Consider the following 27,611-nt stretch of genomic DNA (forward strand, 5'->3'; position numbering starts at 1 on the left):
AATTTAGATGCAGGGGTTGGCAATAGGTAGGGTAGGGCAGGGTTTGGAGCTAATTCTAACTCTTGGATTGAGATTTTTATATAAATTTAACCTTTCTATTCGCGGGTTGAGAATATTCCAATCTTAATTCTACTCATTCTTAACCCGCGGGTATTCGATCTTATCAGTGGGTTACAAAAAAGATATATTATTATATAACTTGATGATAATTTAAAATAGAATTGATTTTATAGTAAAGAAAAAGTATTAAATTATCAATTAATGATCTTCTTTTAGTGATTAAGCATCTTTTGCATTTAGTGAGAGGTTTTTGGTTCAACATTCATTTGAAACATATTTTTATATAAGTATATAATATATACATATATAGGGTGCGGGTTGGTCGAGTAGGGTTGAGGCTTAATTCGCACCCTACCCTGCACGAGAACCCTACTAGCACCTTACTCTATCCGTTGTGGATCGGGTTAACAATCTTATCCGACCGGGTGGGGTCGGCTTTGGTAGTTGCGGGTAGGGTTGGAAGTGAGCCGAGCTAGACCAAGCTCAAGCTCGGCTCACGAAAATTGAGCTTGACTCACGGCTCGGCTCATTAACAATTGAGCTTATTTCTTAAGCTCAAGCTCAACTCACTAAAAGCTCATGAGCCGACTTGAGCTCACGAGCTGGCTCAAATAAGAGAAACATAAATACATAATCTATAATTTTATATCAATAAATTATAACTTATATATTTTTAAAAATATTTGAAAAGATCAATTTTATATATTGTTTATCTATCAATAAATTATAAATTTTTTATTTATGTCCTATATTAAAATTATATGTAAAAAATAAATATAAATATTAAATAATTAAGATTGTTATAATATATATATATAATCGAGCCAGCTCACGAGCTGAGTTTATCCAAACTCAAGCTCGATTCATTTAATTTATGAGCTCAATTTTAGGCTCAAGCTTGGCTCACTAACTCACGAGCTTAGCTTATCGAGCTGTTAACGAGTCGAGATCGAGCTGACTCATGAGCTGACTTGACTCACTTCCAGCCCTATTTGCGGGTAGGGTATATGTTGCTACTCTTAGATGCATCAGCTATAGTTAAAAGTTTGACGATGCTGCATTTGTTTTTAACCATTCCCATGTCACCCGACTAATTGTAATGCAATTATTATTATTAGAGTGAATACCCCACCCGATCCTTGACAATTATTTCAAAAGGACAATGAGGTTCCAAAAAAAAAAAAATACCTGATTTTTTTTGTCAAGTACCTCGTCCTTTCTAGACATGAATATATCAGATTATAAGAGCAATTTCTGCACAATGCTTAGTATGATAATAGTATAATACATAAACATGCAAGCATAAGCAAATATTCAAAAATTGAAGATAAAGCTTGGGAACGCAGCTTGCTAAAATTAAATCATATGTAACAAAGAAATGTGGAAAATCATCCCATTGGTCTACGACCCATCTACTTACTCAAAACCTGGTTCACATTTTTTCCGAACACAATACAGGCTCACTGTATACTAAATCCAGCCATGTTGAGAAGAATTAAGAGATCCATTAGCAAGTGCAATGATAAAGAAATAAGAACATAACAGGTACCAATATATGAAAGAAACCTTTTATCAAACACCTAGTCGAACTCGCCGCACAGTCGCCGAAGCTCCTCCACTGGCTGACCCCACCGCTTGGTTGTTGTCGCAGCGTTTCTCCAGAAGGTAAGCAGAAAAGTGTGTGGGAGTTTTTTTTTTTCCGCTTATTTGCTTCAGTTATGGGTTTGGGGAGGTAGAAGGAATTCTCAGAGATTTTACACTATGGATACTTAAAATCAAACCCAAAGTTTGAGTTTTGATCGAAGAAACGAAGAGGGGTTAATGGGAATTGTTCACAGTTGACAGTGATGAGAAACAAAGCTTAGAAACGGCATTGTTTTGGTATGAAAGGACTAATATATCCTGTTTTGAAAAGTTACATAGCACGTGTGCTCCCGTAACGGCCAGGTCAGCGTCACGAGAGCCACATCAGCGTTTTTCGTTGAGTCCAACGGAGTCACTTCAACGGAGAGGTCAATTTATCTGCATTTTTGAAGGGTCAGGGACATAAATGTATTTTCCAATTCTTGGGGACAAAAATGTCCGCAAAAAAAATGTCAGAGATGTATTTTTCCTTTACTCTATTAAATATTTAAAAATAACAAGTTTTTATTAAATCTAAAATATCAAAAAAGTTATTGATTTGGCTATTACTTTATAACTCTTTTTCTACGGCTTTGTTTTTAATGGAGGGTGGGATATTAAGTTTCTCGTCTGGCTCAAGGTGTAGTAAAGTGGAGACAAAAGTCCATATTATTTGAGATTGTGAGAAAATTTCTCCTATTTGATGGTCGTTCTCGAACCTAAAAAGTGATAACTCTTTTTTATTGGATTGGTGTTTCCCTAATTTACTAGAATCATATAAAGTTGTTACTGATTTTGATTTTAATGTGACATCTTAGGTTGTTTTTTTTGTCCCATATACCTAGAACGGTAAATATGGTAGCTAATATGTTGACAAAAAAAAGTGTTTTAGTATATTCAAAATAATCCTTTGTAATAAGTATGAAACAGAATACAAACTCAGCAAAAGTAATGCTCAAATCAGGGGATAGAACTTAGAAGTAATGATAAAATAGAACAAAAAATGAATGAACGACAAAGTGGTGCAGAAATAGGAAGGACAGGAGAAGGCCGAGAACTCGAACAAGATGGAGGCTAGGAGTAGTAATGTCGAGTCAATTTGATTCTATTGCCTAAAAATGTGAACTCAAAATATTCTATGAATTAATTCAGAGAGTTTGACATATTTGAATAGACATAATGATCCCTTTCTCTATGTCCCATAGAAAAAATATAAATAAAACAAATAAATACAATTAAAGCTGGGAAAATTAAATTAGAAACTACCCCAACTAATCCATTTAAATTAGTTATGAAATAATAAACATATAACAACTTAATAAACCTTAAATGATCAAAATTTGCTTAGTTTTTCTATTTGTCTCTATAATAATCTTTCATTATCTTTATGACATAGTAATTAATTAGGTTCTTTAGTGTAATATAATTGAAAGTTAAAATATGATATAAAAGTGAAAAAACAATATTTTATTATTATTTTTATTTTCTACAAAAATTTAAAATATTAAAAAAATATAAGTTAAATATGACAATAATTTTAATTTTTAATCTAGTACTTTTTTAAAAAGCGAATCTAACTCTTACCGGAGTCTAATTATTTTCTTCACTCGTTCATACAACTAACATATATATAATTTAATTTTTATAATTAAATTATCAATATAAAAATATTTTATAAAAATAATTAATTGTATATTATAATTAATTTTCAAATATATTATCCAAAAAAAATTAAATACATAAATTTGATCGAATCACTGTATAAAACATTTTTATATCTATATCACATATCGTATATATATTTGCATTAGAGTACTTACATGCTCAAAAAACGATGAACCATATAGCATATTAGCATATATATCTGTAGAGAACGCAGCATACTGTAATAACTACAGAAGTATATATAGGGTGTGGTAATAAAGTACGTATTACATATACATAGAATAATTAAACTGACAGAGTTACGAGACGTGAGCACAGAATTAGAAGAAGCTTCTTGCTTGCATAAGATGGAGTAGCTGAGCCATGCATGAATCTCATCATGCATATCCATCTACCGTTGTTGATGATGCCTTCATATTTACACGCAGTTCAATTATTTCGGTTATGATAGATATAGTGTGTGTATATATATGGAGAAGCAAAGGAGGCCTTCTCACCAGTCACCCCTACCCATTCATATATATATATATATATATATTCCTCCTTCAATTCTCTCTCTAATCGGCTCTTTTCGTCTGGATGCAAATAAAGGACATTCTTATATAAGAATTATTATTATAATTTAAAGCAAAAATAATAATTATATTACATATGTTTGATATATATAAGAATTTAATTTTGATGTACTGTTCTTACTGTAAATTAAATTTATTTATAGTAGTAAAAAAATTCATGAAATGCCAAATATATATTCTTATATATAATAGTTGATTAATAATTAATCTTTAGTATATATATGACATAATTAAAAATAAAAATTAATCACTATATATTTTATATTTTTAAATATATTTTATATTTTTATATTGAGATATTTTATTCAGATAATTAATTTATATATTATATAGTTGCAATTAATATCCTTCATCATGTTAAAAATATTATTTTAAAATGGTATATATATATATATGTTAGGTATATAAAAAAATCTATCATTAAATATTAATTATTCATATAAAACACAAGTTAGAATACAAAATATATATTAAAAATAAATTAAATATATTTATATATAAATATATTGTAGTTACTTTTTGATGTATACATAATATTTATATATTATTAGAAATATAACTATCTATATATATATATTTTTATCAGTTTAAATTTGTTAAAAAAATAATATCATAATATAATATCATAACTTTTTTTATGATAAAAAAATTTAAAATTTAATTTTTGTTAAATTTTAAAAAAAAGAAATTTTAACATAATTAGAAGAAAAAAGGAAAACATGGACAAAAAAATTCAAACAAACCCGAAAACCACTCTTACTCATATTTTTTACTGTAGAAATATGTAGTGAAAGGCTAGCAGGCTATGCACATGGTTTGATGAGATAGGAAGTAGTGGACACTACGTATATAGAAGAAGAGCCACCCTCTATAATTGCCCCCTAATTAATTTAATCTCATTGTTAAGGTGCTCGTGAATCGGATTTGATCTACATATTAGCGGTGTTTATTCAAATCTAATTCAAAAATTGCGGATATAGATCCGATCCGCAAGGCTATCGGATCGGATCGAATCAGATCTGCACACTAATTGGATCGAATTACGGATTTTATGTTGGTATCCGCATATCCGATTCGCCGCAAAAATAAAGAAATAAATAAATAAATATTTTTTTTTTATGTTTTATTTCAATTAATAATTATCATATATGTTGTATTATTTTAATTTATTATTTAAAAAAAATATTTAATATTATTTTAAGAGTACACATATTTAAAAAAATAAAAAAATAAATTTTCTTGATTTTTTTTAAATAAAAATAAGTTTTTATTTTTTTATTTTACGGATATATCCGATATCCGATCCGATCGAATCCAAACTTAAAATATGCGAATATAAAATTTGATTCGATCCGCATTCACCCCTACTCATTATATTAGCTTTAAATGTATGCAATATGGGATAAACTAAAGTTAGCTCAAACTACCCTACTATTAGAGTAGTTAGAATTTTAAGAGTTCCAAAAGTACTTTTCTAAACAATTAACCGAAAAGATTCTTTATTTAAATTGATATTAAATTAGTACTAAAATATTACACCTTTCTTTATTACTGCCTAACTTTTGGTAGAGTATGATCGTTCTTAAGTACAAATAAATTTATAATTAAATCCATAGTATATGAGGCCCGCATATTGAATGTTTGTGTTGCATTGGTTAATTAAGTAATATTATATTTTTATTTAAAGATAATCAATAAGAGAAATCCATCAAATAAAACAAAAAATGTAAATATAATTAAAATAAAAAAGTTTGTGTAGAGATTACTTAAACTAACTACTAAAATTATAAATTAACAATAAGGAATATATAAAATATTGAATTAAAACCCGCGGGTTTTAATAAAACTATGAAAAAAATAAAAAATATTGTATTTTATATTTTTTAATTGATTGATTAAAAAATTATAAAAATAAAATTAAATATATATAAAATATTATCTATAAAAAATAAAAATAAATAAAGATAAGATAAGAATTTAATAGATTTTAAAACAAATAATAGATACAAAATGTTAGTTACATGATGAATAGAAAGATAAACTAGCAAAAATAATAATGATAAACCAACCTTGTTGAAAAGGCGAAGTTTAATTTCTTTTTCCAAAGATAATAGGTTATATTTCATTAATTATTAAAAAATGAAATACAAAGATGCCAAAAGCAGGACAGCATAATAAAAGGTGGGGATTTCCCAAAAACACTACATTGAAGGTATTCATCCGACGGTGCGTGGTCGAAAAACGAAGAAAAATCTTAAAGAAGAAAGAATGATAAATCCAATTGCATGCAACTAAGAGCTTGCCTCATGGAGATGACGACCTAAACTGTGAGTTCTTTGGATTTCACGGAGCAACTTGACAGAGCTTGCTAGAATGGCAGACGGCATAGAAGTAGAACCTTCAAAAATCAACTGGTTGCGAGCTTTCCAGCAGTTCCAGCAAATGATGGCAAGCAATTGAGGATTACGGTCAGCATTCTTCAACGGGTTAAGTATCTCTGTTGATGCAGTCCACCATGTCCAAAAGTCGTTAGAACTCTGAGGGGGAAGACAGTCACGAAGATAACTCTGAGACCATACGTCTTTAATTCTAGAGCAATCGATTAAACAATGAGTGACTGTTTTCGTTGCTTCATGACAGCAGGGGCATATTGGTGATATAAATAGGATGCGGTGATGAATCTGAGCAAGCACCGGAAGTCGGCCATGGAGAGCTTTCCAGATAAATAGCTTAATTTTGTGAGGCAAGTTCAACTTCCATAGATCAATCCACGACTTTTTTTGCTGCATATAATTAGGGCAAAGCTCCAAAGGCGGATGGTAAAATAAATAGCCAATTCTGTAACCTGAAGCTGTATCATATTGCTTGGATTTGTTCAAATCCCATTGCAATTTGTCCCCACCCTGCTGAATTTTAACTGACAAAATCCTGTTTGCAACGTCTTGGGGAAATAATTCTTGAATGAGATTCTGATTCCAATTCCTATCTTCAGTAATTAGATCTTTAACTCTTGGAACCAACTCAGAAATAACCTGTCTATTTGGCATGTCAGAAATCATTAAAGGATACGGAGGAGGCAACCAAGGATCCTCAAAGGTTCGGATATTCTCACCAGTACCCACAGCCCAATTAAGACCTTTTTCAACAATCTTTCGGCCTTCCAGTATGCTCCTCCATCCCCAAGAAGGTAAGACTCCAATTTCTGCCGTTATAGCATTACCATTGCTAAAGTATTTACCTCTTAGTCTTTTGGATAATAAGGAAGTAGGCTGTGTTACAAGTCGCCAAAACTGTTTGCCTAAAAGCGCCAGATTTTGGATTCTGAGATCTTTAAATCCAAGGCCTCCTTCTTTTCGTGGGCGAGTCATAGTGTCCCAGCTAATCCAAGCCATCCGCCTTTCAGAACCTTTTTGTCCCCACCAGAACTGAGAAGGTAGAGAGTGAATTTCCGAAATTAAACCATCAGGTAACTTGAAGCAAGACAATGTATAAATAGGAATAGCTTCTCCCACTGCCTTAAGCAATATGTGTCTACCACCTGACGAAAGAAGATTGCGCTTCCACCCTTGGATTCTTTTTCGAATCTTTTCTTTGATCATACTAAAAGAAGCCTTTTTCGATTTAGAGACTATAGAAGGCAAACCAAGGTATTTATCTTGAGCCCCAATATGATTAATATTCATAGAGTTATCCAGTAGTGTACGAGTAGTGGAGGGAGTGTTGTGGCTAAAGAATGCAGCAGATTTATTAAGATTTACCCTCTGACCACTGATGCTTTCATAAGAATTCAATAAATGCAGGATATTTGAACATGCTTCAGGATTAGCCTTACAGAATAAGATGGAATCATCAGCAAATAGGAGGTGGTTGACCTTGGGACATCGCCTATGTATCTGAAGACCCTGAATTACTCTGTTTTGTTCTGCCTTGTGTAGCAAGAAGGAGAGACCTTCTGCACAGAAAAGAAAAAGATAGGGAGATAGAGGATCTCCTTGTCGAATACCTCTATTTGGTTTGAAGAAACCATAAGGTTGTCCTTCCACAATAACAGAATAAGAAACAGTTGTCACTAATTCTCGAATCCACATGATCCATCGGGAGTCAAAACCAAACTTCTCCAATATAAACCAAAGAAAGTGCCATTCCACCCTATCATATGCCTTACTCATATCTAATTTTAGCGCCATTTTATTTTCGAGACTCCTTTTTTTATTCTTCAAGTAATGCATACACTCTGCGAAGTTTAATTTCATATATATATATATATATATCCCAACGCAACACAAAGTTGAATCTTGTAGACCTTATTTTTATTTGGTGCATTGTAATATCAGATAATTTGTGGTCCCAAATAAACGAATTAATCCATGCGCACACATGCGTATATATAATAAATCGAGGTAGAAAATAAAACAATTTGTTTGGGTTATATATATATATATATATATATATATATATATATATATATATATATATATATAATTAATCCATGCGCACACATGCGTATATATAATAAATCGAGGTAGAAAATAAAAAAATTTGTTTGGGTTATATATATATATATATATATTCGTAGTTGGTGGAGCACTATAGTTGGAGAAATTTTAATATCATTGTAACTAAATGAGAAGGGCTATGTTTCAGATTCTCCGGGGTGAAACGACTGTGAAAGAGGGGCTTTAGTCTATCTATATAGTATACTGTAGTGGAAGTCCCGGTAAAGGCCAAACCAAACAATCTCCACGGGCGCTAATAGCTAAAGAAGGAGCCCTTGCCCCGGTATTGAGAAGGAAAGCAACCGAGTCGATATCCATGTCAGTTAAAGATGTCTCTTTTTTGAGTTATAGGAACAGAGCGAAGGGCAAGCAGCTGAACCCATTTCCTTAATAGAATAGAATGGGGCTAGTTGGCGGACTTGATGTCATCTAAGTCAACTGGGGAAATCGGCTTCGATCCTCTTTGCGTTGATTCTCTAGTCGGAGAGTCATTTAATGATTATCCTCTTGATTTGTCTTTGTTACACCGAGCTTCCAAGTAATAGTATGAACCGCTTGCTCTGCTCGCATATATATATATATAGAGGTGGAATTAATTGCAGTTCAACAAAGAATTGCATTGGATTATTACTGAGAGACAGAATCAATCTTCTTGATTCATCACTACTATAGTGCATTCAATTATATTGTTTGAAAGATATATATACGACTCAACAATAATGGTGTCATTTACTTTATGCTACTTTTCATCAGCTCCACTAATATTATAGGGTGAACGAATTTTGGTTTGAACAGAGAATTAAAAAATTAGAGAAAAAAAGACTGAAAAAAGAATTTAAGATTATGAAATTGTGTGTAAATTATAGTTAGGCTCAGTCTTATATGCCGTAAAAATGAGAGAATAGAAGATTTATTATTCACAACAATCCAGCCGAATATATCTCAACACACTCTATTAGCAATAACAAATTCTAACAAACTTTTTATCTATAAATTGACTAACTTGTATCTTTTTCACCCCTTTTTAAATTTAAGATTGTTTTAAAACTACTCTGAGTTTGCTCTTCAACCGCTCGAAGGTGACAGCAGTGAGAAATTTGGTCAAAATATCTGCGATTTGCTCACTTTCTGGAATATGGACCACATGCAATAACCTTTTGGTAAGCTTGTCTTGAATGACTTGAATATCTAACTGAAAATATTTTGTCTTGTCATGTAATACCAGATTATAAGCTAAGAAAACTGTGTTCATGTTATCACACAGAATTGTAGGAGCAGTCTGGAGCTTTATTCTAAGTTCCATCAATAGATTTGTGAGCCAACAAATGTCCCCTTCACACGCTGCCAAGATCCTGAACTCTGCTTTAGTGGAAGATTTGGAGATTGTGTTTTGTTTCCTGCATGACCAGATAATTAAGTTAGTTCCCAAATATATAAAATACCCAGAGATTGATTTCTAATCTTCGAAGTCAGCTGCCCAATCAGAATCCGAAAATCCATATATTATGTAGTCATTGCATGTATGAAAAATTAACCCATGAGTCTTTGTCCCTTACAGGTAGCGTAAAATTCGTTTTAACAGTCTTCCAATAAGATACCAGTAGCTTGTGCATGTACTTATTTACTTTACAAACAGCAAAAGAAAGCTCAGACCTAGTGATGGTGACATATTGTAGAGCTCCCACTACAGACTAGTATAAAGTTAGATCTTCGAAATCTTGAGATCTCGACGACAACAGTTGAAGGGAGGAGACCATTGGAGTGGACATGGGAGCAGCTCCTTGCATGCCAACTTTGGATAACAAATTGGTAATATATCTTGTTTGAGATAAACGTAGTTGTCCTGCTTGAGTGTGTAAGACTTCAATACCTAAAAAATAACTTAAATACCCAAGATCTTTAAGAGAGAAAATATTATGCAGTTTTTGTATCATGTCGGATACAGCATGAAAATCACTACCCGTAAGTATAATATCATCAACATAACAAAGTAAATGCATAACACTTTTGCCATCATTTCTAACAAAAAGGGAAGTATCTGATTTTGTAGAGTAAAAACTAAATTTTTGTAGAGTATGGCTAAGTTTCAAAAATCACTCTCGTGAAGTTACAAAAAAAAAAAAAAATCCACTCTTGTGGTGCTTGTTTGAGGCCATAAAGGCTCTTATTTAATTTACAAACCATGTCTGATGTATTTTGAACAAACCCTAAAGGCTGTGTCATATAAATAGTTTGATGTAAATCTTTATTTAAAAATGCATTATTAAAAAATGTATAGTGGCAGGTTTTATAACTGGACTAAAAACTTTCTTAAAATCAAAGCTTTCAGCTTAGTGGAACCCTTTTGCCACCAAGCAAGCTTTGTAACGTTGTATGGTATCATCTAGGTTCTTTTTAATTGTAAAGACCCACTTGTAACCAATAATATTGGCATGAGGTAGAGGTATGACAAGAGTCCATGTTCTGGTGTTCATGAGGGCTTTGTATTCCTCTTTCATGGCATCATGCCATTTTGGTATTTTGAGAGCTAAAGTAGCATTCTTGGGTGGTTGTTCTTCTATATCGTTAGTGATATGTATAGAAGTAGTATATGCTTTAGGTTTTGATATGCCACTCTTTGATCTAGTGATCATTTGATGAGTATTAGTAGGGTGTGTGCTGTTGGGAGGTAGTGGAATGTCTACTACAAAGACGGGTTGCTGTTAGGGGTGGCAAATGGAGAAGTCCGCTTCGTCCCTCCAAAAGTCCGCCTTCTAGCGGGCTGGCCCGCCCCGCCTAATGAGGCGGTCTTGAAACCTCACTCCGTCCCGCCTAACAGCGGGCTGGCGGGCCAAACCTGCCAAATCTCTTTTTTTACTTTTAAATATTAAACAATATATATAATTTCATAACTATTTTAATAAATTTATAATTTTTAAAGACATAAAAAATTATAATTTCTAAATTAACAAACATTAAAGTCTTTAAAATTATAAATATATAATAAACATAATCATAAACTAAATTTTTTGAAATAAAATAATAAAACTAATATTGTCCAAAGTAAAATAAACATTGTCCAAAACATATAATTAAAATCTACAAGTTTTGAACAAATCAAACGTAAAACATAATCCAGAATACTAAATTAGAATATTTTCAAAAAATGTCCCTAGCAAAAAAAAAAGCGTTGGGCCCGCTGGGGAGGCCGGTCTCGCCCCGCCAAACCCTGCGGTTTAAGCGGTGCGAGTTAGGTAGGCTTTTGAAGTATGACGGTCTCAATTTTCCAACCCAGCCCGTTTTTTTTAGCGGGTTACGTGGATCAGCCCGATAGATTTTGTCCCATTTGCCACCCCTAGTTGTTGCTGTTGTATGGGTTTAGATAACAAGGATTCATCAAGGGGAGAAGTCTGATGTGATGTTAATAGTTGTATTAGATCAAATGAGGTTGAGGGTGGGATGGACGCGGGGGTTGTTATATGCGGTTCAATGTTGTCGTTAGGTATAGTAGGTGTTCTAGGTGGAGACAGAATTGGTTGTATAGTTGGTATGTAAGGAACTGGTGTCTGATCTAAGGATTTTGCATTGTCTGGTTTAGGGAAGAATAAACTTTGAAATGGAAATCGAAATTCATCAAAGAGATCATGGCGGGTTACCAGTGGGAGAAAGACATTTGTAACCTTTGTGTTGAGTGGAATAGCCCAAAAAAACACATTTGTGTGACTTATAATGAAATTTGGCAGTATTGTAAGGACGAAGGTGAGGGTAACAAGCGCTGCCAAAAGTCTTAAAAAAGGTGTAATCAGGTTTAGCAAAGAAAAGCATTTCATGGGGTGTTTTGTGAGATAAAATAGGAGTAGGGAAGCAATTAATTATATATGTAGCAGTTAAAAAAGATTCATCCCAGTAGGTGAAAGGCATTTTGGCATGAGAAAGCATGGCCAAACCCATTTTAGTGATGTGGCGATGCTTCCTCTCTGCACGCCCATTTTGTTCTGAGATGTATGGACATGATAAGCGCTAAAAAATGCCATGATGTTGAAGGTATTCTTCAAAGGAATGAGAGAGATATTCCTTACCATTGTTGGATTGAAGCATTTTGATGTTGTGACCTGTGAGTTTTTTCATAGATGCTTTATATTGTTTAAAAGCTTCAAAAACCTGTGACTTATTTACAAGCAAATAGATACAGGTATATCTAGAGTATGCATCGATAAAAGTCACATAATATTGAAATCCAAGGTGAGAAATCACGGGTGCTGGATCCCAAATGTCAGAGTAAACAAGTTTTAAAGGATAATGATATGTAATTTTTGAAATAGGAAATGGTAACTTATGCATTTTTGCTTGCATGCAATGATCACAAACAGAGTTAGAAAAATCTGAAAAATTGACAATTTTATTATATTTTGGATGATTACAATTTGTAAGGACATGTTTTACAATTTTAAGAGCAGCATGTCCAAGTCTATAACGCCATAAAGTGCAAGAGGTACATGAGTCTGATTTTTCAGCATTGTTAACAACAGGGGTGTGATTTTTATATGTGATAGTATTAACAAAATTGTAGATTCTTTAAGTCCTATGTCCATGTAGAAGAGTTTCTCGAGTGTGTTCGTATTTGACTAAGGAATTGTGTGCATGAAATTCAAAGAATATCTGATTGTCCTCACAAAATTTACCAACACTTATCAAATTCTTTATCAAATCAGGAGTATATAAAAGTTGATTTAAAGCAGACAGGCGATTCGAGTCTTTTGCAAGAATATATGAATTTCCAGAATGTGAGATGGACATACCTGAACCATCTCCTAATCGAACCTGTTCTGGTCCGTGATATTTATGGCTTGAAACAAGATTATTCAGGTCAAAAGTGAGATGGTATGAGGCGCCAGTATCTAGATGCCAAGAGTCATCTGTTAACATTGATGGTGCAGTTACATATGGCTAAGGATGATGAAAGGAAGAAGAGGGTGGTGGAGGATCTTGTGGAGTTTGTAGTGGTGGAAGTCCTAGATTGTTGAGAGTTGGTAGGAGGTCGAAAACCTTGAGAATTAGATGAGGAAGGAAAGCTTTGATCGAAGTGATGATAACATGACCACGCAAGATGACCTAGTTTTCCATAAACCTGGCATTGTGGACGAGTTGAGGTGTAGGAATTGCGACCTCCTTGATTAAACCTAGCTCCTCTTCCACGTTTTTCCCCAAAATTTGTTTGTGAATAGTGTGCTTGAACAATCATGAATTTTGGTTTGCGAAATCTTTCTAGCATATTGTCATGTGTTTGTAGTAAATTCTCAACTTCATTGAGTGTGAATGATTCTGTTTTTGCAGAGACAATGGATATGAATATTTGATAATCTTCATTGAGGCCCTCAATGATAATATCAATTTGTTCTTCAGTAGTGAGAGGATTTCCCAATGCTACTAAGGAATAAAAGAGGTGTTTGAGCTTACTCATGTAATCGGTAACTGTTAACCCAGCTTTTTTGATAGTTTTGATTTGAAATTTGAGTTGCTTAACTTTGTATCTTGCAGCCTTGGCAAAATAATCTTCAAGCTTTTCCCTTATTTCATAACAAAAGGTGCTGCCAATCATCTTGTTATTGAAATCTTAATCCATGGAGGCTAGAAGAAAAAAAGTTAAGTTGTAATCTTCTTGTCTCCATTGCTTGTAAGTCATGGATTCAGTACTAATGAGAGCATCAACATTAGATTCAAATTGAGGAGGAATTGAATCATGCTTGAGATGATCTTGCAGATCTTGGTCTCTGATTGTTGCAAGTGCCTGTGCTTGCCACGTTTTGAATTTGTTATTTCTCAATTTGTTGGCTATAGGATTCTGAAAAATTTTTGGAGTGAAAATTTCTGGAACAATAACAGCATTGTTGTTTGGAGGGTTTGAGTTAGCAGAATCATTAGTGATGGATGAAGCCATGGATCAAGGTACCACAGCTCTTGATACCATGAACGAATTTTAGTTTGAGTAGAGAATTAGAGAACTAGGGAGAAAAAGAATGAAAAGAGAATTTGAGATTATAAAATTGTGTGTGAATTACAGCTAGGCTAAGTCTTATATAGCCCTAAGAATGAGAGAACAAAGGACTCATCATTCACAACAACCCAGCCAAACATATCTCAACCCACTCTACTAGCAATAACAAACTTTTCTTCCACAAATTGACTAACCCGTATCCTTTTAATAGGGAAAGAAAAGTTATATCTCAACAACATGCATATTGAAGTGTGTTCCACACAACGCATGAATATTGAAAAATTTAAGATGAAGTGTACAATAATATACATGTATGTTGATATATAATTTTGAAAACTTTTGAGATTAGATTATCATCATATGTAATATGCTCGGGCCCAGCCCAATAAGGGCTGGAGGTCCAACATATGGACTGCCGACCCGACGGGTCCTTGACCCGTACACATCCGACGGAGATTTGACCCGTACAAAAAGGTGAACCGCGTATCGTTTCTCTCCTGGATGAAAATCTGGAGAGCTATCAGAAGCTTCCAGAGGGACGGGCTTGAGTCAAAGGGCCCACCCGAGCACGAGGTATAAATGGGAAGGGGCCTACCCTTCCCGAGAGGTATGTCACTTTTACCTTAATTAGCTGTTTCATCGTACAGACTCTTACTTTAGCAACAGAGTATCCTTGCAGGTGGCCCTACCCACCAACCCACCGATGATTGGGACAACACCTCTCCGTAAAGCTCGCGCACAGGTCCAGAAACACCCACGATCAACCCATTGCTCTCGACCCGACGTCCATCTGATCCATTACTCTAGGGAGCAACCATACGTTGGTGCCGTCTGTGGCTGACGTGACTATGGAGTTCATCCCTCGTACGGAGGAAGTACGAGCGAAGGGTGGAACCTGCTTGTGGAGTAGGGTTAGTTTGGGGACCTCACAGGAACGTCCGAGATCCCCGTCTTACCAGGGCGACACCCACATCCGGTCTCTCGAAAAACACCCATTTGGTGGTATTGGGAGCAGTAGCTCTCTAATTATGCAAGAGCTTAGACACAGAGTGCAAAACTTGGAGAGGAAACTGGTAGCGAGGGATCGCTATCATTCCGAACACAGTCAAGACTCTCGTCCGAGCCTGTCACGAACCCGATCTCCCACAAAGAGGTTGGAAGACCGTAAGAAGAGTCCTAGGAGGGATGACGAGTGTGACAGAACTGACGCTCAGTCCCTCACCTACACCCATGACAGGTTGGAGGATCGTGGGGACCGAAGGAAAGACAGAGAAAAGAAACGGCGAGATCCTGTTATAATGGGAGCTACTCCTTTCCACCCATCTATCCTCAAGGTTCGGCTGTCGAAGAACTTTGACAAGCCAATGGGCATGAGGTATGACGGGACCAAAGACCCTCAAGAGCATCTAATAGCCTTTGAGGTCAGAATGAACTTCGAGGGCGTGGGTGACACCGTCAGAAGCCGAGCGTTCCCCGTAACCCTGGTGGGTCCGGCAATCCGCTAGTTCAATGCGCTTTCGCAAGGGTCCATTACGGCCTTTGCGGACATCACGCAAAAGTTTATGGCATAATTCACCACCCGGATAGCTAAGGCCAAGTACCCGATTAAATTGCTCGGAGTGACTCAACGTGTTGGCGAGTTGATGAGAAAGTTTCTGGACCATTTCAATGATGAATGCTTGGAGATCGACGGCTTGACGGACTCCGTAGCAAGCCTATGTCTGACCAATAGTTTGGTGAACAAGGATTTCAGGAAGTACCATTCCACCAAACCCGGGTGGATGATGCAAGATATCCAAAGTGATGCAAGGGAGTACATCAATGACGAAGAGGTCAGTCAAGTGGTAGCCGCCAATAAACGGCAGTTACCCAATCAACCAGCTCGTCAAACCAGCAACACCAAAAGACCTAAATAAGTGTCGAGAGAGGATACATTTGGAAATTCTTTCAAGCTATTTTCCCGAGTGGGTAAGTTCACCAATTACACCCCCCTAACTGCACCTATCGTTAATGTTTATCAACAGATTATGGAAAAAGTCATATTGGCCAAGCCAAGGCAGCTCAAGAACAGAACTGGAGTGAACAAAAGCCTTTACTATGATTACTACAAAGGTTTCAGCCACAAAACACAAGACTGTTTTGATCTGAAGGATGCTTTGGAGCAAGCTATTTAAGAAGGAAAATTAGCATATTTCTCGCAGTTCATCCGGAAACCTAGAAGGAGAGAAAGAGAGCGATTCGAGGAAGATCGGAGCCGAGCTGTGAAGCCTAGGCAAGGGCTTCCTGAGAACACAGACACTGCCCCGACAGTGGTGATAAATGTAGTGGTTGAAAAAGATGCACCCCTTAAGTCAAAGTCAGTGGCAAAGAAGGATGCCAAAGTGCTAGCCGTGTCGTCGGAAAGCTCCAAGGTTCATTCTGAGGGGACCTCCCTGAGATATCCTTTGGCGAGGAAGACTGTTGGTGCCACGACCTTTCTGAGGACCCACCAATGGTAATCACAGTGAGGATCGGGACAGGTTTGGTCAAACAGATCCTGGTGGACACAAGAGCAAATTCGAACATCTTGTTTCGGAATGTGTTCGAAGCCCTGGGGATCAAGGAGTGTGACCACAAAAGCCATCGTCACGGGGTTTGTCACACTCCCGATTTGCATTGGATCAGGGGAGAATAGGAAGTTAGCGATGGCAGAGTTCGTGGTTCTGAGGGATTCCACGGCGTGCAACGTCATCTTAGGCAGGAAAACCATTAATGAGTTGTGGACCATCATTTGCACGAAGCTCCTTGCGATGAAATTTGTGACGGACAGCAGATCTGTAGGGTTAGTCCATGGAGACTTGGAAATGGAGGTTGCCTGTGACAAACGCCAGGCTATCACTCAGAAAGAAGTCAAAAGAAGCAACCAGAGTGTTTTTGGCAGACTTGGATGCGAGAATTGACGAAAAGCTAAGGTCGGAGCCGCAAGGAGACCTGGAGAAATTCTGGGTAGGAGATACAGAAGATAAGTTTACGTTTGTAAATCGAAACCTCCCCCATGAATTGAAGGAACACCTCATAAAAGCTATTAGGAAAAACGAAGACCTTTTTGCTTGGACTCCAACCGATATGCCAGGGGTAGACTCCGACTTCATGTCACACTGTTTAACCGTGAAACTTGAAGCCAAACTAGTTGCACAACGGAAGAGGAAAATGTCACCGAAAAGAGATGACAAAGTAGCCAGGCAAATGGCTAGCCTGTTGGAAGCCGGTTTCATCAGAGAACTAGACTACTCCACGTGGCTCTCAAATGTGGTACTTGTAAAGAAAGTGAATGGAAAGTGAATGATGTGCCTCAACTACACAGATCTCAATAAGGCGTGTCCCAAAGATTCATTGCCCCTTCCCAATATTGATGCCTTGGTAGACGCGGCAGCGGGATACTAATTTTTGAGCTTCATGGATGCTTACTCAGGGTACAACTAGATCCCGATGCACCGACCTGACAAAGATAAAAACGGCATTTCTAATGCCAACATGGACTTATTACTATAAAGTCATGCCGTACGGACTAAAGAATGCAGTGGTGACCTACCAAAGATTAATGAAAAAAGGTCTTCAAGGAACATATCGGTAAGTCAGTAGATGTTTATGTGGATGTTATATTGGTAAAGACGGCGGCACTGATACGGAAAAATTAATCCGTATAACTACCGAAGTATACCGCGTCGTATCAAGTAATAAAACTCACAAGAGTGAGGTCGATCCCACGAGGATTAAAGGATTAAGCAATCAATAGTTAATTGATTATTCTAGTTAGACAAGCATAATTGGGTGATAATCCAGCAAGAAATGTAAATAATATGAAATTAAATAAAAGCAATAAAGTGCAAGGAAAGTAAATGACAAGAAATTAAAGTGCTGAAAATTAAAGTGCAAGAATGTAAATTGCAAGGAATGGAAAGTACAAGAAAGTAAAGTGCAAGAAAGTAAATGACTAGAAAGTAAAACCAAGTGAAGCATTTCTACAAACACTTGGAAGGTATAAATGTGCAAAAGTAAATAAAGCCATAAATGTGCATAAGTAAATGACAAGAATTTAAAGAGAACAATTAAATGACAAGAATTAAAGACAAGAAGTAAATAACAAGAATTAAGAATGAAATTAACATTGGGATCAAGAGATATTGCATTCTCAAGATCAACAATTCTCATCTCTACTTCAATAATGCAATCATTGATCTCTTGGCAAATCATAAGTAATCAAATCCCAATCTCTTGGTTATTTGATTTCTCTTAACTTGATCAGTTGCCAATCTCTTGATCTAATTGCTCATGAGAAAAGATGAAGAATGGTCTCTAATTTAGAGCCACACAACCCTCAAGATTTTAATTCAAAGTGATTACATCTCACATATCAAGCTAAGAATTATCAATCAAGAGTGTTGTGAGAGAAGAGCCTCAAACTAAATTCTATGACTCCTTTCTCAAGTTCATCATAGAATTCAAATAGATCTAATCCCTCTCTCGATAGTAATTAGATCTTTGAAGCACAAAGACCCTCTCTAAAGAAGCAATGAAAGAAGAGTTAAAGATGAAGAATGAAAATAAATCAACCCATTAAATTGCAATAGAACTCTCTTTCACAAATGTTGGAAATTAGAAACTCATAGCAAAATATTTACAAAAGTGTATATGAAAGAAAATGAAAGAAGAAAAGAGAATGAGAGTGAAAGGGGAGTGGAGTCACCTCCACCCCTCCATGATGTGTGTAAAATGATGAAGCTAAGGTCCTATTTATAAGCTACCTAAATTACAAATTCAAATGAAATTAAAATCAAATGCAAATTTTCTAATTACTTCTAGATGATTCTTGTGGCCTTGATTGATTGTTAATTGTGGCTTGACTTGGGCTTGTGAACTTTTAATTCCCTTCATAGAATCTTGAAACATTGAAGAGTAAATGAGGGGATTGGAGTATTTGGAAGTGGCCCAATGTGGAGTGTCATTGAAGTGGCATTTTGGGCTTGTGAAGGTTTGAGAAACCTTGCACGTTGAAATATTGGTCTGCTGCGTCCCCATGATGAATGCCCACTATAAACTATTATATATCATTTGAAAGCCCTGAATTTCAGCTTTCTAACACCACTAGAAGCATGTCATTTGGACTTTTTTAGCCAAAGTTATGATCATTTGAAGGTGAAGAGGTCAGTCTGGCGAAGTGCAGTGATTTGTTTTACGCTGAAATTGTGAAGCTAAACGAATAGCAATTTGTACCTCCAAATCCAGTGTCCACTATAGAGTATTATATATGGCTGGAAAGTTCTAGAAGTTTACTTTCCAATGGCACTGAGATCTCCTCATTTGGATCTTTGTAGCTCGAGTTATTCTCGTTGGAGTGTGAAGAGGTCAGGATTGCAAATCCTCTTTGCTTCTCTTTGAGTTTGTTTCCAACTCTTTTGCCACCTTGGGAGTGTGGTTCCACTATTAGTGCTTTTATTGCTTCTTTTTCTATCATTTCCTACAAAATTCATTAACTCAAGAAATCAAAGCAATACTCAGTTTAATCACCAAAACACTCCCATAATTAAGCATTATGAATTGATTTTTATATGAAAAAGCATAGAAAAAACATAACATGATGCACAGTAATCACAATACCAAACTTAAACTTTGCTTGTCCTCAAGCAAACAAAGAATCATGCAATAAAGTTTGACAAACCAAGGTAAGAAGAGTAGCAATTTTTATGTTCATGGTTGGCTAGTTTCTTATGCATGCTACAATTACAAAAGAGATTCAAATGATTGATGCTTCTATCTAGCTCATTTTATGAAATCTTTTTCTTTATATTCCTTCCTTGAATCAAGCTTTCCATCTTTTTCTTTTCTTAGCTTCTTGGGTGCTTTGCACCATTAGTTAAAAGCTACGACTCTAAATGCTTTGTTTTCAAGTATTACCACTTGATACATAAGCACCACAAGCATTTAATTAGATGACTCTTTTAGCTCATTTGTTTCTTTTCTTTACTTCCCTTCTAATTATTGGTGCTTAGAGCCTTGAGCTTTGAGGGAGTGCTTTGCACTTGATCCTAGCCTTGACTCTAAGTGTTTTGTTTTCAAGCTTTTTGCTTGATACATAAACACCACAAGTACTTGACTAATGAATTATCATTGGTACTTAGAGCCTTCAACTTTCTCATTTTTCCCTTTTCTTTTCTTGCCTTATTTGCATTTTCTTCTTCAAGGTTTTCATGATTTCAAAAATTTCATAAAATGTCCTAGATAAAAACTTCAATTAAACAAACTCAAATGTAATTGAGCAACAATAGTCATGCTAGCTTCCCAATACTTATACGCTCATGCTAACTTCTTCTTTAATTACCTTGTTTGTTTATGATCATGATGTTTAATTGCTTTGACTCACAAATTTCAAGATGGTAATTATGATGTCATAGCACATGTTACAATTCAAATATCAAGCTATCCTTATTCACAGAACACACATGCATATAAAAAAAATGAAAGACAATCATACAATTGAAAGTATAGAAAATAAATAAGAGCAAAAGGAACTTAACCACCTTGTAGTTCATCTTCATTGTCATCATTTTCCTCCTATTCCTTCCTTCTCTAACACCAAATTTAGAATGATTGCTTGTCCTCAAGCAACAAATAAAATAGTGATGATGAAATTTATGATTAATCATGAATGTCTTCAAGAAGAGATGTAAGTAATGCATGTGTTTAAGCAAGCAAAAATCAAAGATAACAATCAAGGCACAAAGAAAAGAGACAATGTGATTGCATTACTAAGTGAGTTGTGCATGGTACTATGCATAAAAGGTAAGTGGCAATACCAAACTTAGTGTGACACTTTCATTTTAGAATGATGCAAGTACCCACTAAAGATTGAAGATCAAATTGTTGCATGCAACACCAAACTTAGAATGCAATCATATGCCAAATTATTGAAAGTAAACTAAGCAAAGAAAGAAATTGTTACCAATGGTTGGGTTGCCTCCCAACAAGCGCTCTTTTAATGTCATTAGCTTGACATGTTAGTTCTTGAATTTTCTTCCTCTTCTTCCAATTGGTTAAAAGAAATGACTTGAAGGGAGAAGAAGAGAAAATTGATACCCCTAGATTTGATTGCCTCCTAACAAGCCTTCTTTTGTTGTTATTAGCTTGATTCCTCTTGCTTGTTGGGGTGGGATTTGGATTGCTTTTTGTTGACCTTCTCTTTTTCATGGATGTTGTCTTTTGTTTCTTGGTCACAATCCTTCTTTAAGTGTTTTCATTTATTGCCTTCACTTCTTTGATTTCAAGACTTAGGTGTTGTGTGATGGTTGGAGTGTCCTCTTCATCAAAAACCTCTTGGATTGATGGTTCAATTAAATCATTCTCCATACAACTTTCTACTTCATTGGAGTGTGAACTCCCTTGGTTGTTTTCCTCCCTTACAACCTCTTTCTTCATTAGGATTTCACTTGGTATAGGGGCCTCTTCTTCCACTTCCTCACTCATAAATTAGTTTTCATCCTCAATGCTTGGCAATCCTAAGTGTTTCCTTATTTGATCTAAGTTCCCATCCATCTTCTTGAAGAGGGTTTCTTGTTCTTTCCAAGATTGTTCTTGTCTTTCCAAGAGTTCTCTAGCTCTCTCTCTAGATTCTATGGTACTTTAAAGACATTGTTCTGCTCGTAGTAAGAGAGAGGAAAGTTGGGGAGGATTTTGTGAACTTGGAAGTATTGTGATGAAGTTGTTTTGAGGTGTATGGAATGAGTTTTGTGAGTTGTGAAATAAATTTTGTGAATTTTAAAATGAGTTTTGTGTATAGTGAAATAAATTTTGTAGTTGATGAATTGAATTGTATGGATTTTGGAAGGAATTTTGTGTTGAGGCAAACTCAAATGGTGAAGAATTTTGATATGAAAAATTTGGAGGTGAGGTTGGACAATTTTGATTAAATGCATCTAGGGATGATGGCTCTTGATGGATGGGATAGGAAATATTGAATTTTCTTTGGTTTGTCCTTTCCAATCACAATTTGGATAGTTGTCCCATTCATAGGAGTATGAATCATTTTGTGTTCTTGGGAAGTATCCCATTTGGTTTGATTGCTCAAACTCCATCATTCCTTGTTCTTGATATCCCCAACCACACTTAGTATAGTAACTTGAATCATTTTGTGGTGGTGGAAAATACCCCATGTAACTTGCTTGATCATTGTGTGACCTTGGGGCATATCCCATTTGGGTTGATTGCTCATGATCCATCATTTCTTGTTGATATTCCCATCCACCATGAGGATAATGACATGAATCATTTTGTGGTGGTGGACAATATCCCATGTAATATGATTGATCAACATGTGAGGTAAACTCCATTTTAATTGAAAAATGTTGTATCAAACACATCTACCAAGAGAAATTGAAATTTCTTGTGTCACAACTAAAGAATTCTTAGTGAGACAATAACACAAACACCTTACTAGCAATAATGAAAGAGAAAAAAAGGCAAAGTAAATGACAAAAAAAAAAAAACGAAAAGAAAAAAACTGCCTAATCTAGATAATCAATCAACCGGTAGTTTGTTAATCACAATTAATCCCCGGCAACGGCGCCAAAAACTTGATACGGAAAAATTAATCCGTATAACTACCGGCAAGTATACCGGGTCGTATCAAGTAATAAAACTCACAAGAGTGAGGTCGATCCCACGAGGATTAAAGGATTAAGCAATCAATAGTTAATTGATTATTCTAGTTAGACAAGCACAATTGGGTGATAATCAAGCAAGAAATGTAAATAATATGAAATTAAATAAAAGCAATAAAGTGCAAGGAAAGTAAATGACAAGAAATTAAAGTGTTGAAAATTAAAGTGCAAGAATGTAAATTGCAAGGAATGGAAAGTACAAGAAAGTAAAGTGCAAGAAAGTAAATGACTAGAAAGTAAAACCAAGTGAAGTATTTCTACAAACACTTGGAAGGTATAAATGTGCAAAAGTAAATAAAGCCATAAATGTGCATAAGTAAATGACAAGAATTTAAAGAGAACAATTAAATGACAAGAATTAAAGACAAGAAGTAAATAACAAGAATTAAGAATGAAATTAACATTGGGATCAAGAGATATTACATTCTCAAGATCAACAATTCTCATATCTACTTCAATAATGCAATCATTGATCTCTTGGCAAATCATAAGTAATCAAATCCCAATCTCTTGGTGATTTGATTTCTCTTAACTTGATCAATTGTCAATCTCTTGATCTAATTGCTCATGAGAAGAGATGAAGAATGGTCTCTAATTTAGAGCCACAAAACCCTCAAGATTTTAATTTAAAGTGATTACATCTCACATATCAAGCTAAGAATTATCAATCAAGAGAGTTGTGAGAGAAGAGCCTCAAACTAAATTCTATGACTCCTTTCTCAAGTTCATCATAGAATTCAAATAGATCTAATCCCTCTCTCGATAGTAATTAGATATTTGAAGCACAAAGACCCTCTCTAAAGAAGCAATGAAAGAAGAGTTGAAGATGAAGAATGAAAATAAATCAACCCATTAAATTGCAATAGAGCTCGCTTTCCCAAATGTTGGAAATTAGAAACTCATAGCAAAATATTTACAAAAGTGTATATGAAAGAAAATGGAAGAAGAAAAGAGAATGAGAGTGAAAGGGGAGTGGAGTCACCTCCACCCCTCCATGGTGTGTGTAAAATGATGAAACTAAGGTCCTATTTATAAGCTACCTAAATTACAAATTCAAATGAAATTAAAATCAAATGCAAATTTTCTAATTACTTCTAGATGATTCTTGTGGCCTTGATTGATTGTTAATTGTGGCTTGACTTGGGCTTGTAAACTTTTAATTCCCTTAATAGAAGTTTGAAACATTGAAGAATAAATGAAGGGATTGGAGTATTTGGAAGTGGCCCAATGTGGAGTGTCATTGAAGTGGCATTTTGGGATTGTGAAGGTTTGGGAAACCTTGTACATTGAAATATTGGTCTACTGCGTCCCCATGATGAATGCCCACTATGGACTATTATATATCATTGAAAAGCCCTGGATCTCAGATTTCTAACACCGCTAGAAGCATGTCATTTGGACTTTTCTAGCCCAAGTTATGATCATTTGAAGGTGAAGAGGTCAGTTGGCGAAGTGCAGGGATTTGTTTTACGCTGAAATTGTGAAGCTAAACGAATAGCAATTTGTACCTCCAAATTGTCCACTATAAAGTATTATATATGGTTGGAAATTTCTAGAAGTCTACTTTCCAATGATGCTGAGATCACTTCATTTGAATCTTTGTAGCTCGAGTTATTCTTGTTGGAGTGTGAAGAGGTCAGGATTGCAAATCCTCTTTGCTTCTCTTTGAGTTTGTTTCCAACTCTTTTGCTACCTTGGGAGTGTGCTTCCTCTATTAATGCTTTTATTGCTTCTTTTTCTATCATTTCCTACAAAATTCATTAACTCAAGCAATCAAAGAAATATTCAATTTAATCACCAAAACACTCCCATAATTAAGCATTATGAATTGATTTTTATATGAAAAAGCATAGAAAAACATAACATGATGTGCAGTTATCAGGCACCGAGTAATTTGGTAACTGACCTAGAAGTTGTTTTCGATTGACTCCGGAGACACAATATGAGGCTGAACCCTTAAAGTGCGCGTTCGCTATGGAAGCGGAAAAGTTCCTTGGATTCATGATCACACAAAGAGGAGTAGAGGCCAACCCGGATAAGTCTGAAGCCATTCTCCGAATGAGAAGTCCTGGTTGTATGAAGGATGTTCAAAGGCTGGCTAGAAGGCTGATGGCTTTATCACGGTTCCTCGATGCGTCAGCAGCGAAGGCACTACCCTTTTTCAACCTAATGTGGAAGGGAATGGCCTTTAAATGGATCTCAGAATGCAAGAAAGCTTTCAGTCACTTCAAGAGAATCTTGTTGGAACCACCAATACTCGAAAGCCAAAGGAGAGAGAGACCCTGTACCTCTATCTTGCAGTCACGGAGGAGGCCATGGGGACCGCTCTGGTTCGGGAGGAAGATAAGCTCCAACAGCCTATGTACTTCATAAGCAAGGTGCTCCAAGGGGAGGAGCTAAGATACACTAGGCTGGAGAAATTAGCCTACGCTTTGTTGGTCTCCTTCCAAAGGTTAAGGTAGTACTTTCACGGGCATCTGATTACCCTGAGAACCGATCAGGCGATTAAGCAGATTCTTTAGAATCCTGACTTGGCGGGACGTATGATGACTTAAGTAATAGGATTATCCCAATATGACATACAGTATGAACTCTGATATGCAATCAAAGCTCAAGCGATGATTGATTTCCTAGTTGGAGTAACCGGAGATGCTCCCGGGAACCCGAACACACGGTGGAAACCCCTTGTCAACGGAGCATCCAACCAAACATTCGAAGGAGCCAGGATCATTTTAGAAAACTCAGAAGAAATGACTTATGAGCAATCTATCAAGTTTGAATTCCCAGTTTCGAACCACCAAGCTGAGTATGAGGTCCTGATAGGCGTCTTAACTTTAGCCAGGGAGGTCAAAGTAACAAAGCTGGAGGTTAAACAGTGACTCTCAGGTCATAACCTTACAAGTAAACGAGACCTATCAAGCCAGGGACCCATTGTTGCAAAAGTATCTGGAAAAAGCAAAGCAGTTATGCTAAGTATGCAGTAATACAGGGATAACTATACAAGAGAGGACTTAATCAGGCCCTACTAAAGTGCCTACGTCCTTACCAGACGACTACGTCTTAAGCAAAGTCTACAAAGGATATTGCGGCCAAAACATTGGCGGGAAATCTTTAGCCTGTAAGCTCGTTAGAGCTGGATACTATTGGCCTTCTATGAAGACAGATGCCCGGGAGTTCGTGAAAAAGTGCAGAAAGTGCCAAGAAAATGCAAATTTCCACAAGGCGCCAATAGAAGAGCTGAGTTTCATGCTGGTCTCCTGGCCTTTTTCACAGTGGGGAATTGACCTCTTGGGACCATTCCCGGTGGCCCCAGGTCAAGTCAAGTACCTCATTGTGGCTATTGACTATTTCACTAAGTGTGTGGAGGCAAAATCGTTTGCTAGTATCTAGTCTGCGAATTGTCGGAAGTTCCTCTAGAGGCAAGTAATTGCTAGGTTTGTGATAGTAGAGATCATTGTGTCGGACAATAAGATGCAATTTTTTGACAAAAAATCTGGAAAGTTCTTAGTAGGACTGGGACTCAAACATAGGTTTTCCTCTATGAAGCACCCCCAGAGTAACGGGCAAGCCGAGGCGACGAACAAAGTTATCCTCAGTAGGTTAAAGAAGCATTTTGATCAATGAAAGGGCTCTTGGACAGACGAGTTAGCCTCTGTCTTGTGGTCCTATCAGACAACACCATAATCTTCCATCGAAAAATGCCTTTCCAGCTTACTTATGGAATTGATGCGGTTATTCCAGTAGATGTGGTTATTCTAGTAGAGATCGGAGAACCAAGTCCAAGATTACTCCTAGGCGGGGGTAGTGAAGCCATTGAAAAAGACTTTATAGATGAGACAAGGGATATGGCTCATTTGTTGGTGACAGCTCTGAAGCAGAGGATAGTGCTGCATTACAATCACAGGGTACAGAATAGAAGTTTTGAAGAGGGTGATCTAGTACTGCATCGTAACGACATCGGCTCGCCGACTCCAGGAGAAGGCAAACTAACGCCCAGTTGGGAAGGACCTTACAGAGTAAGAGAAATGCTCAGGAAAGGTGCCTGCAAGTTGGAATGGCTAGATGGAAAAGAGGTCCCGAGGACTTGGAATGCGACAAATCTTAAGAGGTTCTACTCTTGAATGACCAACGACCTACCAATCTGACAGTTATTTTTTACCTTTATTTTTATTCACTTTGTCATCTGTTTTGTTTGTCTTTTCTTTATATTTACTTTGTTACAAGAATTTTTGTTCCATTATTAAGGAGGGGGTACTATTTCCCCTTGCCTTCAAAGCGAGGTGACTGCAAGGGGTTTTAACGAGGCCCATTATTGAAAAACAATTGCATTATTATGGCTAAAATCATTTTGGTTGATTTTTTCTCATTGTTCACAATGGTTCTCCGGGACTGATCACTCCAGGTACCACAACACATTAAGCAGATATCCATTACACAACGACTTGACCGCCAAACGAGGAACAATAGTGATTAAAGCAACCAAGACATGATTCTAACTACGAATCGAAAACGTTAAAATGGTAGT

At 36.0% G+C, this 27,611-nt stretch overlaps 1 protein-coding gene across 1 annotated transcript; it reads left to right on the forward strand.

The window, feature by feature from the left end:
• Window positions 1–26,784: 26,784 nt before the first annotated feature.
• LOC148575963 (uncharacterized) lies at window positions 26,785–27,207 on the forward strand. Its single transcript, XM_088502634.1, has one exon. The coding sequence runs from the start codon at window positions 26,785–26,787 to the stop codon at window positions 27,205–27,207; it is 423 nt and encodes a 140-aa protein (XP_088358760.1).
• Window positions 27,208–27,611: the final 404 nt, after the last annotated feature.

The sequence above is a fragment of the Arachis ipaensis genome, chromosome B1, assembly GCF_059453495.1.
Source record: "Arachis ipaensis isolate K30076 ecotype BB chromosome B1, ASM5945349v1, whole genome shotgun sequence".
Classification (NCBI taxonomy): domain Eukaryota; kingdom Viridiplantae; phylum Streptophyta; class Magnoliopsida; order Fabales; family Fabaceae; genus Arachis; species Arachis ipaensis.